Consider the following 16,033-nt stretch of genomic DNA (forward strand, 5'->3'; position numbering starts at 1 on the left):
CACAAACAATATCTCTTTTGCAAGTGATGAGTGTCAACTTCACACTCCTAGTAATGAATTTTTTACAATATTTATGGTTGACTTTAAAGTTGGTATGAAATCATATGTGTGTTTTTCATTAATTGTCACAAAAATATTTGAATAAATCACAGTAATTATTCTGTGTGAGGAATACCCAAGTATAACGCATCAATCAAGAAGTTATGAGCAATAGATTTCAACCAATGAGATGAACCCTCCCACTGACTGAGCAAATGCGAGGTATCGGCTGAAAACCGTAAAGTGTTATTTTTGTGCTCTCGCATATCAGTTCAAAAAACAACAGCAAACATCTACATGTGACACATTAGTACTTACAGTAGATTCTCCTGATCAAAGCAAGTCCATGGACATTTTTGTACGATGCAATAATAATGAGATATTCTCCAAATAAGAGGAGAAGCAAAGCGACCTTTGGCAAGTTTCACCTCACATAGTTCTGACTCAATAGGTCACACACTCGCAAACTTTGTACCACTGGATGACAGTGACTGTGATGTCTTCAATGACACTTAGATGTCCATATATGGACATAATGATGAGACACAGCAGAGTGCATGCATAAACAACTATAAGTTTCTAAAAGATGCATGGAGCATCTGCAGACGAAGAGTAGCACAGCATCAAAGAGCATCATTGAGCATTGTTTTCACTTATTTTCCTAGTTTCTAAGCAAAGGAATTTTAGAATGTGTTTTGCATCAAATTTAATTGCATTTGGAAAATTACTTTGGGTTCTAGTGAAAAACTGACTGTCCTTTCTTTATTTTTGGAATAATACAGCTCTATTTTGTGCATTCCCTCCTTAAGTGAAAAATGCTCCCAGGATTCCCATTTGGAGAGGTTTTTGAAGAGGTTTTGGATAGGGGAGGGGGACCCATGGTGTCAAATGCTGTAACTATTACTTTGTGTACAGTTGACATGTCTGGGATAAAATGCATTACTACAAATGTTTACGATGCACCTTCTGTTGGAATAATAAGTGCAATGCATATGCAATTTGGTATGCCATTTGTTAAAAGTGTTAATGGTTGTGATATGCCATCTGTTGTAAAGAAAAATGCAATGAATTTTATTACTACAAATGCTTGTGATGTGCCATCTTCTAAAACGACAGAGAAATAGCAATCGAATGGACACACAGATGCTTACCCTTTTATTAAGTGGGTTAGCATTTCTTCTTAATAAGCTCTTAAGCACTAAGAGTTTTTTAGCATCATTGGGCGAAAGAAATACACCTGGTGCATAAGTGGTTAAACATGTGACGACTTACTTGAACTGCCAAAATCTACCACTAAAATCCATTTTATTTTGCAGCATCTCCCTCACAATACTGTTTCTAGTCCAACGATCACAATTAAAATACCATTCTTCTTACTTACCTCAACATTCGGTGTTGTTACATTTACTTTCAGTGACGTCAGTGAAAGAAAAACAGTCGACGTGAACAACGTTTGCAAATTACTTTGTATAGTTCTTGCTGTTAATTGTACGGCTCATTATTGATTAAAGTCATTAATGTCGTCTTCATTATCGAAAAAATGAAGATTGCTGATAAAAATGGAATATTCCAGGATAAATGGGAAAATGAATATGTTGTCACACTCGAATGTTAGTAAGTCAAGCACAGATTCTATAAAAGCAAGTTTTGTCCTCTGTAATATGATAGAAAAATCTTTGTGGCCAGTCACTGAAGGCCAATTCATAAAAGATTGTTTTATAGAGGCATGTTAAAATTATTTATCCGGATAAAAAGAAACTGTCTGAAGGCATAAGTTTGTCCACAAATACTGTTGCTAGCAGATTCACTGAATCAGCTAGTAAAATTCATCAGCAACTGATTACAGCAGCACAAGGTTTTGAAGCATATTCCATAGCGCTTGATGAGAATACTGGTGTAACAGATACTGCATACTGTGCTGTGTTCATTCGTGGGGTTGATAAAAACCTAAACGTAACCAAAGAATCAGTAGATTTATTACCTATGAAAGGCACTATGACTAGTTGAGATATTTTTCAGGAATTGGGAAGTTACATTAACAGAACAGGACTGCCATGGGGTGCACTAGCATCCGTGACGGCGCACCAGCTATATGTTCTGAAAATGTTGGTGTTGTGGGATTACTGAAAGCAAAATTAAACCAGCTGTCTTTGTTGGGTCCTTTTACTACTGTACACTGCATCCTGCATCAGGAATTGCTATGTGGCAAAAGTCTACAAATTAAAGAAGTTATGGATGTTGTTGTTAAGATGGTTAATTTTATATGAGCAAGAGGTCTCAACCACAGGCAGTTCACTTCATTCTTGTCTGATATGGACACTGAATATGGAGAGTTGCTGTATCATAACGAAGTCAGGTGGTTGAAGAGATTTTTGCTTTAAGGCAGGAGATTGCCATCCATCCATTATCCAACCCGCTGAATCCGAATACAGGGTCACGGGGGTCTGCTGGAGCCAATCCCAGCCATGCGCTTTTTATGGCATTGAAAGATAGACGTTTGCCAACTTTTTGATCCATTTTTTCTATCAGATTTAGGGTTTCTTACAGATGTCACGGAACACCTCAACGCACTCAAATTGAAGCTCCTGGGTCCAAAGCAGGTGATTACGATGATGAACAACAGTGTGAAATCATTCAGATGTAAGTTGTCCTTGTGGGCCAAAGAGCTGCAGTCTGGCAATTTGGCTCATTTCACAGCTATGCAGTCGTTTGTACGCGTCAAACCAGAACACTTGAAATATTACTCAGATATCATTTCTCAATTACTTGAAGAGTACGATCGACCTTTTGAGGAGTTTCAGGTTCTTGAACCTCAATTTGCACTCTTTAAGACTCAGTTTGTGATGAACGTTGCTTGCGTTTCAGAAAATTCACAGATGGAGATTGTGGATTAGATGAGCATCTGCGTGCAACATTGCAACTGGCTATAGCGCATGACATCAAGCCCAATCTTGACGTTCTTGTGTCTGCTAAACGCTGCCAACTGAGCAGTCAGCCTGCATTTAATGACATTTGAACTGGAAAACTGGATTTTATAATAAGCATGTTGAGTAAACTCATAAACCTAGCTGTATTATTGTAGTAATGTAGTATTGTAGTTCAAATAATTCAAATCCAAATTAACAATATTATATTTGTATCTTTTAGAAATTAATGCAGCCTTCTGACTACCACTTTTATCTATGTGCGGCCCATATATCCTGCTGAGTTTGAGACCCCTGCTCTAAACCATTAAACAGTAAGATTCAATTACTTTCCCCAGAAATGCAAACCAAATAAAATGCTCAAGTCCACTTAATTCAGTTTACAGAGCTTATCCTGGCTGCACTAGGCACAAAGCAGGAAAAAGCACAACATTCCTAACTGTGTGACTCAGCTGTTTTTTGCAGTTTATTGAACTGTTAAATTAAAACTGGGATACTGAACTGTTTGCAAACTAATTTAGAAAATTACATGGTTAACATTGGAGCTCCTTTGAAAACCAATATTTAAAAAAGATTATTTAAAATATGTATTAAATAATAAAACACTAACGTCTGTGTGTCCCATCCCTCAAAGCAATCTGATTGGTCAGTTTAGGTTTGGTGACACAATTGCAAGAGGAAGTGTGAGTGTGAGATGCACAAGGTGGAGTAAAGGAGTAGGAGGCATGCTGACAGAGTCACCTTCAAAGAAGGAAATATAAAACTGGACAAGAGGCAAACAAAATGCCTCAAAAATAAGCAGGCTTTAAGGGAACACATTCAAGAGAGGGAAAGCTATTAGAGATACATTCAGACACATATAAATACTGAGGAAAGGTGCTAAAGGTACACGTACCACAAGAGATGGCAAATATTTTAAAATTATTTAATTGCCTTTCTTCAACAGGTTCTGTGTCTATTAGTACATAAAAAGCATTGAATAGTTATTTTTACCACTCTATTACTTATCTGGTGCCATGAGTCAAGTGACTAAGTTAAGTGGCCATTCATATTGTCCTTTCACTATTTGATTAGCACCTGAAATTTGAAGTGAAAGATGGTTATCTGCAAAAGACCTATTTCTAAGATTCTAGAGAATACATCTTTCAGTTACATAAAGTGCACTGAAAATGATTCCATCCTGTAATCATCCATCCATCCATCCATCCATTTTCCAACCCGCTGAATCCGAACACAGGGTCACAGGGGTCTGCTGGAGCCAATCCCAGCCAACACAGGGCACAAGGCAGGAACCAATCCCGGGCAGGGTGCCAACCCACCGCAGGACACACACAAACACACCCACACACCAAGCACACACTAGGGTCAATTTAGAATCGCCAATCCACCTAACCTGCATGTCTTTGGACTGTGGAAGGAAACCGGAGCGCCCGGAGGAAACCCACGCAGACATGGGGAGAACATGCAAACTCCACGCAGGGAGGACCCGGGAAGCGAACCCAGGTCCCCAGGTCTCCCAACTGCGAGGCAGCAGCGCTACCCACTGCGCCACCGTGCCACCCATCCTGTAATCAGTTTTATAATATTGCATTCATGTAATACTGTGCACCAGCAAATAGAAATTAACTGCTTAAACAAGCCTTAGCTCCCAGAGTTTGCTTCAGTAAACTATCCCTGAACCTAACAAAATGAAAAAGGTTTTCCTACTTTTGACATAAATCCCCAGATCACAACAGTGTAGGGATTCCTTTTAGGCTGCAATAAATTGTACTTTGTTCAAATATTTCAGTTACTTACAACAGTATATATTTTAATAGATTAATTTTATATATTCTAAATGGCAAATATCCTATGAACGAAAATATGTAACGATTCTCAGCATCTTTTAATGTAAAGTAAATCTAACAGTAGACACGTGTGTTTCATCCTTGCCTGCTCACCTTCTGTTTTACACAATATTTTATAAAAATATTCAGCAGCATTTCTCTTCCTGATTCCTTTATTAGGTTACTAAAATCTCAATCCATATACATTTCTTTCAAATATGTAATTATTACTACTAAAATATATTTTGCTTAAAGAATTTTAACAACATTGTACTACTTTGAAGAACAACCAAAAAGGAGTGAACAAAATGTGTCAAAAGAAGGCTATTTTTTACTTGTTTGGCATGAAACGTTTTGAGGGTTAGCATATTCTGCTGTGTGGTGTAATCTTAAATGATTTATCAGATTTGTAGTGTTTAACAGCCTCACTTTAGTTCCATCACAACTGACTTTTTCCTGGCACATATTGCACTTACTATTATCTTTCATCTACACACACTTTAATGTACTTTCCCACAGCTGACATTGTAAGGGCCACAGGTTCTGCAGGCTTTTTCAGCCCCCTGCATTCATCTCTCTAAGCTAAAGGAGAATTTTAACACTACTGTTGCTTGTACACCCAGCACACACATTTGGACAGTGGCTGGTAGTTACACTAGTTTTTAACTTGCTCAACCCACATAAAGGAATGCCATGATTTACAAATCCACACAGTCTGTGTCTTGCTAAGAATCACAATGATGGGTAAACCATTTTTTTTATAATAATTTAAGCACACGACCTATTGGCTGGTCCAATTTTTAAAGTGTGGCTGCACAAATCAAGCAAAGGTATTGGATATCCCTATCTAATTCTGAAACGCAGGGCTGGGTCACCGTCTATTTTGGAACAAGTGCAAGCTCTAAAGGGTGTTCCATAAGCCTGCAATCATAACAAAAATGTATTTAATGTATGTATTATTTATCTTTACGGCCTTAAAAAGAGTTTGAATAAGGAAGAACAAGTGTAAATACTGTAATTCTTCTTATAGAGAATCAAAGTCAGAAGGTAACATTCTGCATCCAGAGTACATGCCAATAGTATAAAGCCTACAATTTGTCATTTTTCTTTATAATTCTATTCATACAGGACACCATGTATTTTTTTGTAAGGTGTAGAAAACATAGCCACTCACACCAGGATTGTGAAACTGGTATTCTAAAGAATCTAAAGATAATGTCTTTAGATCAATGATTCTCAAATTAAGTCTGGAGACCAGTCTTTTTTGTTATTTTCCTATTAATTTGCCATTTTTTCTGTGTAGTTTGTTCCTTATTGTATCCTAGTAATAACAACTAACAAGCACACCAGACATTTTTCAAACAATACTGAAAGTTGAAAAGCTGCAACTACTTCAGCTTCAGACCCACCAACAAGCTTATTAATAAATAATGTATTAATCAACCAGAACACCAGGGCAAATGGAAAAAGAATCATCATAAATCATCATAATGATGGAAATATTAAAAAAAAAACACTAAATTATCCCCATATAATGTACATTAATGTTTGGGAAATTCTAATAAAAAAATGAAACAAACTTAGTTTTGTATTTTCTACACTGCCCCCCAAAATGAAGAAACTGGGAAATAAAAGCTTGTTTAATTAGAGTCTAGTTAAAAACAGAAGTTAGCTGGGACAAAACCTACAAGCACAAGTTTGAGAACTTTTGCTCTAGATGATGACTAGGGCTTGCCAGACTGCAATATTGATCTAAACCTTTATAAAATAGGTATTGAGGAAATAATTATCTTTGAAACACTTCCTTTGCATACGGTATATTCTATGGCCTACAGAAGACTGGGATGTTGGGAAGACAGGAGTCAAGTATTCTCATGCAGTGGCTTATGCTGAGGAATTGGCTGTGTGGAATCATGGCTGTGATCCTTAGTATCTTCCCCTTGGTAAGAACACTGGGATTAGTGCAGCAATGGTGCCAGCAGATGAATCTTTCAGGTGCAGCACCAAATAGAATCTCTCAATGGTTTTCAGGCAACCTAAGGTGGCAACAATGAGAATAAACACATATATACCATTAGCCTAATTTTCTTTAATTAAATCACATTCTTTAAAACCCCAAAAATGCTCCTTCCTGAGGGAGGTGTGGAACTTTTATAAGGAATGCTTTTTGGGGGCTGTTGGTTGATAAGGTATGAAAGTAATGAACAATCTCTAGGTTTTCTCCAGAGATAGTAACTGCTTATGGTTCATTTACCTAGTGACACTGCAGTAAGGAATCTCAGATTTTCTGGCACTGACAAAAAAATACTTGGCAAAGAGATTCTGAGTATTCTGGAATTCTTTGGGGAAATACAGAACTGTACAGTCATTTGCAGAGTACAGCTGAATGTCTATCATCATGATCAGTTTTGTCTTGGATTTAAGGTGGTGTAGAATGAAGATTTCCAATACAGGCAGTATATAATCTAGATGAAGAGGGAAATTAGATCATGAATATATTAGATTCCCGTCCAATGCTGAGAACAGCTGAAGTTATTTGAGTATGCAGCAGCTTCAAGACAGTGTTGAATTTGGTAGGATATTTATAATTTGTGGCGGACTTCTTGAATAATGGGGTTGACAGTCTTGTTCAAGTCTACAAAAGACATAAATAGCTTTTATTTCTTCCACAACTGTATCCCTTACATATTCTGGGGGTACAAATATCTTGTCTTGAAGCCACATTGAGAATCAGGCAGTAATTTCTAATCAAGTGAAAGCAGATAATTAATGCATACATATACATGGGTTATTCCAGTGTATGAGAGCAGGGTAATGACAGTGCAGATTCTACACTCTTAACATATCACCTTTCTTGAACATAGTGAAAATCTCATTATTTTGGAGGTATGCATGATTTCTTCAATGTTCCAGATCTTGCTCATAATCTCTTAAAACTTGTGTGTAAGCTCTTGTCAGTAGCCTTTAATATGTTCCAGGATGATACCCCTTCAGCTTGCCTTTTTGCTTTTGCTTTGCTTTGATGGTTCAAACTGGTCATATCCCTGGATAAATCGTTCACAAGATCCATCTCTTCTCAAGTACATATTCCAAATCAACTTTTGTTCTCTCTAGTTTATACTACTGCAAAATGAAGGGGATGGTGGATCATGCAACTATTAATAGATCTCTCCAAATCAATCAATGAGAATGTTGATCCCCACCCAGAATATTTAGTACCTCGCCACATTCAGACAACGTCTTTACTCTCTATAATGATTTCACAAACACACCTACCATCCAGTTACAGCTAATACTGTGTTTTGGTCAGCTGTCATGGAAACAGCCTCTTGGAAAGTTAGAAAAGCTTCCTCATGTGAGAAGAATTTAATTTGAAGATGGTGAAGAATTTCAATATGTAATGATTATCACTGCAAGTAATGTGAAATAAAGATAGACATATCAAGATATGTCACGATCTACTTACAGTATTTCATTATTGCAATCAATACACATACCAACATGTTATTGACCACCCAGGTTCTTACCAGCTATTCATACCTGGTGATTTTAAAAATCCTCAAGAGCCGGACACAACGAAGCACGGAGATGCCCAGTGGTGACATTATCTTGGTCTCTACCAGGATTGTTTCCAGAATGCCTCCACATACGATGAAACAGTCAAACCGGTTAAAGAGAGACACAAAGTAGGCCTGCAGACCAAGGCTGTACATTTTCAGCAACATTTCTCCAGTGAACAAGGCCAGGAGGACTTTGTTGGCAGTGTCTGAAAACATAAAGCAGTAAGTATAATAACCTTTATAACTATGTCAAAATTAAAACACTTTTTTGATAATCCATCCATGTGTTTTCCTCACTTGCTCAATTCAAATGCAGGCTTGCCAAGTGATAGGGCCTATCCCAGCAACATCAGACACAAAGGCAGGAAACAGCCCTGGACAAGGCGCCCTTCCATCTCAGTGATCATATTCTTTTGGTCAATTTAGAGTCACCAATTAATCTATCACATACCTCATTTAGATGAGAGAAGTAAATGGGAGAGCCCAGAGAAAAATCCATAGTCAGAGACAAAGCCCGAATTTGAACACAGTCTCTGAAATGTGTGAGGCAGAAGCACCAATTAGTGTGCAACCATCTCAATGACCTTTTGATTAACATTTGAATATTAAATATTTCATCAATCATTCATCTTTAAATCAAATGGTTAGTGCTTTGAGAAACAATTTTACAAATAATTAAAAAAATAAAATATTACACATAACAATGAAAAAGTGTTTTGAAAATCCATTTATTATTTTTAAACAATGCATTGTCTCCAAAGTCTTTTTTTCTTCTGTTAAACTGTGTCTAGAAAGGCAATAAATATGAATGCCACACTACACTATAATACAGTATATAATTAACAAATGAGCAAATGAGCTATCATTTCCTTCTTTGGCTGAATTACATTAGTTTGGATGCTGGATTCTTTATAGGCAATTCCCTTAGTCACCTCACTTTGACATGGTCAGACAGAATCAAACAATTCTTAAGCGAGCTATACAATCACATCCATTTTAAAAGTCAAACTCTCCGAGAACTAACTTTACCACCACCCTCCCACCTCCCAAAAAATGAAAAGTGAAGTTACAAAAAAATCATATTGGTAAGGTGCTGTAGCTGTTCTTGAGTAGTTTATTTATTTTTGTGTCAAATGACACTGCATTTGAAATAACACATTCTGTATTATTTTACTTTATCTTAGTCCCTCGGGGGTAATATACTGCATTCTCTCTGTCTTCAGAAAAGTTTTTCACTACAAAGTCAGGTTGACACCATCATGATCATCTGTGATGCTACACTACTATAATGAAGATGACCGTCATTCAACACACTAGGTGCTTGAAGTGTGTAATTGAAAACTGAAAATATAAATTGTTTCTCATGTGTATCATTCATCCATATCACTGACACTGAAAAATGCATTAAAGAATTTTAAAGATGAACCTGACAAATCTACCCAAACAAATTCATTAGAAAGACAATTATCTTCCTAAGTTATGTGATTTTTTTTTTTTTACTTTAACAATATTTCTAAGAGCTGTAAAGTAGAACACTGTTTTTCATACTCTTTGCTCTAATAATATTTTTTTTTCTTAATAGTGGTAATAACTTCTAAATGAGGAGTTTAATTGATTTTAGTCTTTCAAATAATGATTGTGACAAATATATCTTCAAACAATCCGTCGGATCAGGTTTAAGTTACTACTCTTAGTGGGTTTTGTGATGCTGGGGATACTGTGCACATCTGCACTTGATACGGCAGCAATACAAACAGGAGAAATGTAAGAATGTCCAGATGGGTGCAGAGGTCTCAGAAACACAGAAAACAACGGGCTAGGTATAAGTAACTTTTTTTTGGCAAGGAACCGAAAACTGTTTTAGCTAGTATACTAAAAATGAGTGGGAGAATATGCAAATGCATGTGAATGTAAAATATAAAACATAAATCTGCACGCAGAAGGATACAAGAAATGTAATTAACATCAGGGAATTAGTGTCTTAAAGTTAATGTCTTTGTGTACAGACTACTACTACCCAGAGTGAGTGATGTGTGGTTTAACCTGAGTGGTGAGTCACTGCAAGCGAAACTATAGAACATGATTAAGCTTTGTCTTGTGCTGTCTTTGCCTGGCACTGTGTGAGAGAGAGGAAGAAAGAAGCTGCACTTTTATCAGTTCAAGGGAGGTGAAACCTGTATGAGTAAAAAAAGCACTAACAAGAATTCCAATGGATAAAAGGCACTTCTGTGTGCATAATCAACCAGTGATACATTTATTAATTGTTAAAAAATAAAGTCTGAAAAATACACTACAAATCCTGTACATCATACCCGTATTTACCAAAAGCATCAAAATTTTTATTTTTAAATGAAATAAATAAAAATTAACAAAAAAAATGAATTTTAGCTCTACTACCCATTCCTTAAAGCCATAGAGAAAGCATTAAGTTACATATTGGATCCTTTTACATCCATAAGCCAAACCTTTTTCACCTTTCAGTGAAAATGAAGTACACTAAACATAGCTTGCATTAGGGAGATCTCAAGCAAAAATGTGAATAACTACTGAATTATACTCTGCTGTAATACAAAAACTGCTGATTCACCATACATTACCATATACAAAAAAAGCAAGTTAACTGGAAGGTCAGACTATAGAAAACTATCATATTGCAAACAATAGTGAGGAGAATTGATGACAAGTGCTTAAAAATTTGCACAGTGGATGAGTATAATAATAGATCAAGATATGTTACTAATCAAATGACTAACGGAAAGGACATGTGACAGCTACTTAGTCACCCTGAGCCAGGATGTGACATTCCACCTAGAGGCACTGTTACCAAGTGTACAGTACAGAAAACATACTACTAAAAACAGGCAAATGCCAATTACCTACTGCTGATAAAGTGTCAATCACAAATGACTTGTGAATTGTGCTAATATCCATTAATATCAAAACAACAATAGTAGAAGCAAGACACATGAAATCAGAATCACTAAAAAAACACAGAATGTTCCAGCCAGACATACAATTAAGAAGCTTACTGCTGTTGCAGTCATGGAGATTTGCAGGGAAAAAGGTTGTGTATATACCTGTATATGGAAACTCAACACTAATTCCTCAAACTCCCTTACCCTTATGACTTTGTAGCGTCATAACTGTGGCAAAAGACAAGCCACATTGAGCTAGCTCGCTCCTGTTTCTTAAAATATATATATTATATATATATATTTATTTATTTATATATATATATATATACTGTATATACAGTACTGTGCAAAAGTTTTAGGCAGGTGTGAAAAATGCTGTAAACAAAGAATGCTTTCAAAAATGGAAGTGTTAATCATTTATTTTCATCAATCAACAAAATGCAGTGAATGAACAAAAGAGAAATTGAAATCAAATCAATATTTGGTGTGACCACCCTTTGCCTTCAAAGCAGCATCAATTCTTCTAGGTACACTTGCACACAGTTTTTGAAGGAACTCGGCTGGTAGGTTGTTCCAAACATCTTGGAGAACTAACCACAGATCTTCTGTGGATGTAGGCTTCCTCATATCCTTCTGTCTCTTCATGTAATCCCAGACACACTCGATGAAGTTGAGATCAGGGCTCTGTGGGGGCCATACCATCACTTCCAGGACTTCTTGTTCTTCTTTACGCTGAAGGTAGTTCTTAATGACTTTGGCTGTATGTTTGGGGTTGTTGTCCTGCTGCAGAATAAATTTGGGGCCAATCATATGCCTCCCTGATGGTATTGCATGATGGATACGTATCTGCCTGTATTTCTCAGAATTGAGAACACCATTAATCCTGACCAAATCTCCAACTCCATTTGCAGAAATGCAGCCCCAAACGTTCAAAGAACCTCCACCATGCTTCACTGTTGCCTACAGACACTCATTATTGTACCGCTCTCCAGCCCTTCGACGAACAAACTGCCTTCTGCTACAGCCAAATATTTCAAATTTTGACTCATCAGTCCAGAGCACCTGCGGCCATTTTTCTGCACCCCGGTTCCTATGTTTTCATGCATACTTGAGTCACTTGGCCTTGTTTCCACGTCGGAGGTATGGCTTTTTGGCTGCAACTCTTCCATGAAGACCACTTCTGGCCAGACTTCTCCGGACAGTAGATGGGTGTACCTGGGTCCCACTGGTTTCTGCCAGTTCTGAGCTGATGGCACTGCTGGACATCTTCTGATTTCGAAGGGTATAAGCTTGATGTGTCTTTCATCTGCTGCACTGAGTTTCCTTGGCCGATCACTGTGTCTACGATCCTCAACGTTTCCCGTTTCTTTGTGCTTCTTCAAAAGCGCTTGAACAGCACATCTTGAAACCCCAGTCTGCTTTGACATCTTTGTCTGGGAGAGACCTTGATGATGCAGCATAACTACCTTGTGTCTTGTTTGCTGTGCTCAATCTTGCCATGACATGAAACTGTCTTCCACAACCTCACCTTGTAGCAGAGTTTGGCTGTTCCTCACCCAGTTTTAAGCCTCCTACACAGCTGTTTCTGTTTCAGTTAATGACTGTGTTTCAACCTACGTGTGACGTTGATGATCATTAGCACCTGTTTGGTAGAATTGGTTGATCAAACACCTGACTAGAATCCTACAAAATCCCTGACTTTGTGCAAGTGGACCTATAAGAATTGATGCTGGTTTGAAGGCAAAAGGTAGTAACACCAAATATTGATTTGATTTAGATTTTTCTTTTGTTCTCTCACTTTGCATTTTGCAAATTGATAACAATAAACAATCATTATTTATATTTCTGAAAGCATTCTTTGTTTACAGCATTTTTTCACACCTGCCTAAAACTTTTGCACAGTAGTGTATATATATATACAGTATATATATGTACATACACATACAAACACAAAAATAGAAACAAAAATGTATAAGAGACAGCACACAAAACATTTTACTTGTATAATGCATTAATGAAAGCTTATCTATTCTTACATTACTTTGTGTTATTAAGCAGGGGGTCTTTTTCAACAATCAATTGATTAATTAAAAGCAGTGTAGAGGACAGAATTTTTTTTTTGCAAAATTGTATATCTCCACTTGAGATTATGAAATAAGTTCTGCCCAGCAATGTTGGACTCAAACATCTGTTCTTAAATCACTGAGAGGTGGAAGGAGAACTTTGAAGAATTCCTAAATCTAGTGGGTACACTCTGCACAGAACAAGCCATACTGGAAGAATTGGTAAACTCACTGTGGTTCAAGGGCAGCTTCGTTTGTGTGCTATTTGGTTCTTGTATTTGCAGAGTGAGTATTGTGCATTCATGTCTTTTCTCATTTCGTTTTTTATTTTTGTGAACAGAATACCAAGGCACAGATGAACCATGGACAAAATTTAGTTTGGAAATATAGGGCTTGCATCTCTGTTGCTATCCCTTTGGTCCAATTAGACTTTGATCTCAAGTGCACACTAATCTAGAGGTAACTTTACAGACAAAGCCTTCAGCTTAAGGCTACATCACACTAGACACATTTTCAGTGACATCCTTCATTTACATAATCTTAGCATGTTGTAGACACTCTGACAAAGCTAATCATGTAATGTGACATGTCCAGCAAAAAAATGATCCTACACTTGGCTAGCAAAATCTGTGTGCCTCCACCTTTTACAGGTATAGCAAGATGACACTCTGTAACACATGTTCAACAATGGGCATAGTAACAGCAAACATTGTGACTATGGTCAAGAAAAATGAATACAAAATTGTATGACTATCCAGAAACTAAATATAATATGGCTTTAAGATGACATCACCATTATAATAAAAACAATTATAAAGAAAGAAATACATTGAAAAGGGTAAAAAAAAATACTTTTTTTAAAAAAAAGTGAGTTCATGGGAACTTTACCACTGAACCTTCTAGAGTCCACAGGATAGGTGTGAAGTTGGAAGTAAGATAAGTATCAAACTCTGAAAACATGCATAATTACATTTCACTAGAAATGCAGAACGTTTTACTATTCTAAGGTTATCATAAGAATATACAATTTCAATCAGTGACCTTTTGATGTTGATCAGTATTCACAAAGGAAAAGCTTACAGGTCAAACAGGAACTCTTCTATTGTTATTTAAGAAATAAACTACATAATGGCTGCCTGACAGAAGCAAACACATGATGGTGACTGGAGAACCAAAGCTAAAGCCAGTGGGATAAAACCAGCTGCTGTCATCAGTAGTATTCAATTTTTATATCCCAAATATAAAACATTTCTCCAGACACTAGATGGCATCAAAAGCAGGCACATAGCTAGTCTTTCAGAGCTAGGTGTATATATTATATATCTGAAAACACCCATGAATGAATTTGGCTTGTACTCTATGTGGGTGTGAACAATTAGATGGTTCCTTCAGTGTGACACTTATAAACCAATCCAATGTCTCATTAAGTCAGAGCTCAAATTGAGGGTTGTGATTTAAACAGCAAAGAGCAACAGAACTCTTGTCAATGTGTTCTAACCAATTGCAAGCCTGTGATTACAATTGGCAAACTGTCTGAGTCAAAATCACCCCAGTTAAACCTATAAATGTTTTTTTAATTCGGCATCATGTTTTAAATTACTATGTTATAATTATGTCAAATTTGTTACTTAGGAATTGATTTTCATTGTTTAAGTTTAGTTAAAGTTGTATGCATAGGATGTCACCTTCCTGTTGCCATTGCTCTTGACTGGAACATGATGCTGTGAAATACGACAATCAGTTGTTTAGCTGAGTTGCAGGAGTCAATGACACATGGCTTGTGGCACCTTTGTTTAAATTTAATTTTATAATTCAGACCATATGAAGTGATAAGTTTTACACCATGCGTTAGCGTAAAGTGATAATAACCAGGGCACCTCTGTAGTTTTACAGCACTGTTCAGACAGGATTAGTTTTTTATACCCGGAGTTGGTGTACAGTCAGTGCTAGAAATGGGGTAGTGATACAACAGCACTCCACACCTACATTTCCGTGTTCACAACAGTTAATGTATGTGTACCATCAGTTCAGAGCACATTAAAAACTTCTATTTATAAAACAGCCCCATACCCACCTGTTTTTTGATATAAATTGTGTATATTGGTGTGCCTTTGGTCCTTCGAAGGGATATAACACCCACACTATACACCCAAACCTAGTTTTTCAGCACACACAAAAAGAAGTACAATGAAAGTTTGTTTTTTCCCACTTCAGGCACTGGGTAAAGTAAATATTACAGGGTGACTTCAGTAATTTTGGTCCCAATCAAATTACTTAAATGACAGATTTAGTACTAGTCTAACCTGGGGATATTATTATGGCCTTTATACACAAGGTAAACATCTTCATAGTTTTTCATGAGACATGAACACACAGTCTGTGAAAATTTACTGACATGAATGATTCGGATAGGACTAAAATTACAGGTGTCCTCTTGTAATGATTACTTGGTGAAAAACAGTCCCATCTGAACAGGGTTGAAATTCAACTAAACTTTGTTAAATTGAAGTCTAAAAAATTGGCCTAAGTATATTTTTGCACACCAGTAAAATAAAAACCTGAATTTGTATTCAGGTTTGTTCTTTATTTTATCTGATGGGTAACATTAACATTCCAATGGTTACTGAAATGTCTCTTTTGCAGCAGTCCTTTACAATAGTCATTTTAATGAATTTGTACTTTTATTATTAAAGAAACACAAACACA

General features: G+C 36.6%; 1 protein-coding gene across 8 annotated transcripts in view; it reads right to left on the reverse strand.

Moving 5' to 3' along the window:
• cacna1c (calcium channel, voltage-dependent, L type, alpha 1C subunit) overlaps positions 1-16,033 on the reverse strand; it is a 1,063,887-nt gene that overhangs the window by 300,610 nt on the left and 747,244 nt on the right. For all 8 annotated transcript variants that reach the window (XM_051921415.1, XM_051921414.1, XM_051921413.1 and 5 more), the window contains one exon: positions 8,330-8,555. In XM_051921415.1, the coding sequence (XP_051777375.1) occupies positions 8,330-8,555 (226 nt within the window). The remainder of the gene's footprint in view (positions 1-8,329; positions 8,556-16,033) is intronic.

Source organism: Erpetoichthys calabaricus, chromosome 18, assembly GCF_900747795.2.
Source record: "Erpetoichthys calabaricus chromosome 18, fErpCal1.3, whole genome shotgun sequence".
NCBI lineage: Eukaryota > Metazoa > Chordata > Cladistia > Polypteriformes > Polypteridae > Erpetoichthys > Erpetoichthys calabaricus.